Raw genomic sequence first — 4,130 nt, forward strand, 5'->3', positions numbered from 1 at the left:
ATTTATCAACATCCTGAATCCTGAACTATGTAACATTAACAGAATACTTGAGGAAACATAACACTACACGGGGCAAAGTTTTTGCCTTCTGATCTGCTGATCATTCCTCACCTTCCACAGAGACTCAGAGGAAAACAGCTCCCCTCTAACAGGCTCCTTCTCAAGAGCAGGTAGGGAATTTCACCAAAGTGGAAACATAGAGGGTGTATTGCTACGTATGTTTGCCTTTCTCACCTCTTGAGATTTAAAGGACCAATAAGCTAGATTCTACAAGTACTGAAAACAGAAAAGACTCTTTACTACTCCTGAAAATATTATATTGAACTATTAGATGCATATTACAATACAGGATGAGAGTGCTACAGTTTGAAAAGAGTATGTGATTATGCAAGAGAAGCAGACAATTATGCACAGCACTTCCCTGCTTCCAAGGCTTAAAACGAACCATTATAAGAGCTGCTAGTCATATTAGAAAAAGAAAGCATTAATGTAAGTTTGGCTACTATTGAAGTTCTTAAAAGTCACAAATAGGACTCACAGAAATATTTTCCAGCTTATTCTTTCTTTCTCTCCTGCTTGTGAAAGGACATAAAAAAAGAAAGCTTTGCTCTTTCTTCTAATATTAATGGAAGTAACAAGACACAGGGTTTTGCTAAGTACATAAACTAATTGAAAAAGACACTTTTTTTTCCTTCAGTATGGTAGTTTTAACTCAACAGCAGGTAAAAGACTGTATTAGAACTGATGCCTCTCCAAGAAGAGGGTTTATATGCTAGCAAATTATTTGCATAAAGTTACACAATACTTCAAAGGAAAGCTATAGGTATGCAGGCATAAAACTCTCACCCTGACCTTTTAACAATCCCAAGCCACTTAAAATTTTAAAACCAACACAACTAAACAAAGCCTTACAAATGCAAGATATTTTAAAATAGGCATTTAAAATGGTAAGCTCTAGAAATGCTGTATTTCCTTCTGGTAGGAAGATGAATGTTACGGCCTTCAATAGTTGACAGTATCCTTTAAATAGAAAGCGCGTTCAAATCCTCCTATATCTGTGGTATATCATAACACAGTGCCACTACCTAATAATTCATCTCTTAGTTGCACAGGACAAAACAATTGCATGTCAAAAAGAGGAGGCAGATAAGAAAAAGATTCATTTACCCAAGCTATAAAATAGACCATTCAATTTTGATAGCTATGATTTAAGTTAGCCAATAAATCTGCAAGTCAACTTCAAGCAATGTTCATACTATCCTGACAGAATTATATGGTTTTAACTTCCTTCTAGCAACTGGGTTAACCTATGATAAATACCGGGGCTTTTTTTAAAGGTAGGAAAACAGAGCAAAACATATCATTATTTGCCATGTTTCAGAGCCAATAATGCTTCTTTCCTACAGTTGCAAATATTCAGCTAAATTTTCCAGACAACAAAGTAATTAACAAAAAAACCATGTACTGCAGAGGAACTCTAGACATAAGTCTTTGCAATTTTGTGATAAATTAAAAACAATTAAAGTGGAAAAAGTGACATACTGCATTTAAAACCATGTAAAAAAAGAAGACATCTTACTAATACGTCATACTTCAGTGTACTACATACAAGCCCATAAAAATATACCTGTTCAATTGTAAAACCTAATGAATTTGCTTTTTGATACTTATTTTCATAAGCAGAGAAAGCAGGTTTTGTGAGTAACAACAGTCCTTATTTTGGACAAAGGACTCAACATACCAAGTGCTTTAAGCCACCTCTACTCTAACACATCATTTTCAGATTGAGAAGTTTTTCAAATATTTCATAACCAAGCTACACATTGAAATAATATCTCAAATTCTCTATTTCCCATCCATAACTGTAACGTTCATCTCAGCTTCAGTCAGTGCTTGAATGACATCTTCACAGCAACTACAGAAGTTATGCATATGGACACATAATATTAGGAAAGAATGCACTGTATTTTAAGCTTCTTTTAATGGTGATTTATCAGCTGGAAATTATAAGAAGTAGCATCATGCAATCAGACAGCAAACGTTCAAAGCAAGGTAAGTTAAAGCTGGGCAAATCATATGTTATACTTGTACATGTTATACATCTGCCCTAGATGCTTCCAAGAGTTTCCTTATATCAGTATATCTTAATTAGCCCTAGAAACTTCAGTATACCACAGGAAACAGTAACCCAAGCAAAGATGTTCAACTTAGCTGCAGCTTCTATTTTTTTTTTAACTGTATTAACAGGCTAGAGGAGAAGAGCAGAAAAGGTAACAGCAATATTAAAATGTGGCATTAGCTACGGAACTACATTTCCTGGACTAAGTTTCTACAAAAGTCTACTTTTACTACTTCCATGAAATTATAAGAAAACCACTGCCAAAATGACACACATTTCAGCACGAAAGATCATAATTAACCTCAACTGTATGACAGAAGGAAGATCTTCTGCATTATTCTCACTTTTTAAAATACTTTTCTGAAAGCGGAACATTGTTTCAACCTGCCATTTTCCTAAAGGAAGGGGATTAAAGTAGCTTTACTAATTGTTGGCAGTGATTAAGCAACTTTAGGAAGATGGACACTCAGAACATGGAGGTTTTGTTTGCTTGGGGGGTTTTTGTTTCATTTGTTGTTGTTGTTGTTGGTTGTTTTTTTAAAGTAACAAATAACACACTTCTTACAAAGACTACTTACCTATCAGGCACCCTTGGAGCAAAGCAAGATGTTGTAGAATGCACACAAAGAATATTTTCAGCACCAAGAGCCTTGATTTTAGCCTCCACTGCTTCAATGTCTGTCCGTAGCTCATCACCTTCTAATACATTTTCTATCACCACAGGCTCAAAACCTAACCAAAAAAAGCAAGACCTGAATGTATATCACCAAATTTCTGACTTCTGTTGTTTTAACAGATTTTTTCTGACTTTGATTAAGAACACAGATACATAAACCGTTTTATTGTACAATGCTCATATTGATAAAAACTACAATAATATTCTTGTTAAATACTGGACTCCAGACAAAAGCTTACCTTACATTTGCCTACAAGAGCAACAGGTTTGAAGATTGTTTTAAAAACAGATTAATCTCTTACCTCCCAATTAAAAAGAAAGTGTCTGAGTGTCATTCTTATAAAACACAAGCATACTAAACCAGCCTCTCTAAAAAGGGATGCCACTAAAGGTAGCAATGCAATAATGATCATTATGAATTGGCTTTCATCATAAGCCCCTGCCTCCTTCAACCTATAAACTTCCAAATTACTTAAAAGATAAAAATGTCCATGTTTGACCTCATTTTGAAAGGGAACTTCGTCATATCATAAAATCCAAGCTACTTCCCAATTCTTTTATTTTTTTAAGTTTTCAGTTTAAATTTGTATTTAAGATGTACAACAGCTGAACTTCATGAAGTTGTTTCTCAGGGACACAGATGAGAAATGTTTGAAAAAAAGAAGTTATCCTCTTCTTCTAAATGCTGGAACTTTTACAGTTTTGGAATAGGCTGCTCAGGAGGGATGTGGAAAAACCAGAGAGGGTCCACCAGAGAGATACCAAGATGGTTGTGGTATAGCACACACAGCTTAAAAAGAACGGCTGTGAGAGACCTAGGCTTTTCAAGCCTGAAGAGGCTAAGGAGAATATCTAACAGCAGCCCCCAGCCATCTGAAAGGGAATTACAAAGACAAGAGAGCTGAATTCTCCTTGGTAGGATATAAGAAGCAACAGTAACAAATTTTGTCTGGAGAGGTTCAGAATAAACAGCAACAAAACCTTTTTTTCATTCAGAGGATGGCACAGCACTGGAACTACTATCCAGAGAGGTTGTGGAATCGCCATCCTCAAAGATTTTCGAGTTCAGCAAGACAAAGACATGCACTTCAAGAGTGTTTTTTTTCTTAACGAGAGAAGCTGGTCACGATAGTCGCTCAAATTTCTAGCTTATAAATAAATCAGAAATGTTCTGTTTACAGAATTAAACACTGGAAAACACACGTTCCCTTCCCCAAAGAGGCGTGGCATGGCAGCAACATCATGCTAGCTGAAGTGACTGTTACTTTCTTAAAAAACAGAGAGTTGTTCAGTTTGCTGAATAAAAGTAAAGGAGAAGAGAAGGAGAAAAGAGAA

At 35.5% G+C, this 4,130-nt stretch overlaps 1 protein-coding gene across 1 annotated transcript in view; it reads right to left on the bottom strand.

The window, feature by feature from the left end:
- The window catches only part of LOC104527270 (O-phosphoseryl-tRNA(Sec) selenium transferase-like), a gene marked incomplete at both ends in the record, with an annotated part of 6,855 nt that extends 4,004 nt beyond the window's left edge, over positions 1 to 2,851 (bottom strand). The window contains one exon of the mRNA XM_010170942.1: positions 2,698 to 2,851. Within this exon, the coding sequence (XP_010169244.1) occupies positions 2,698 to 2,851 (154 nt within the window). The remainder of the gene's footprint in view (positions 1 to 2,697) is intronic.
- Between the last annotated feature and the right edge of the window lie 1,279 nt (positions 2,852 to 4,130).

This window comes from Antrostomus carolinensis, unplaced genomic scaffold, assembly GCF_000700745.2.
Source record: "Antrostomus carolinensis isolate BGI_N321 unplaced genomic scaffold, ASM70074v2 scaffold30266, whole genome shotgun sequence".
Classification (NCBI taxonomy): domain Eukaryota; kingdom Metazoa; phylum Chordata; class Aves; order Caprimulgiformes; family Caprimulgidae; genus Antrostomus; species Antrostomus carolinensis.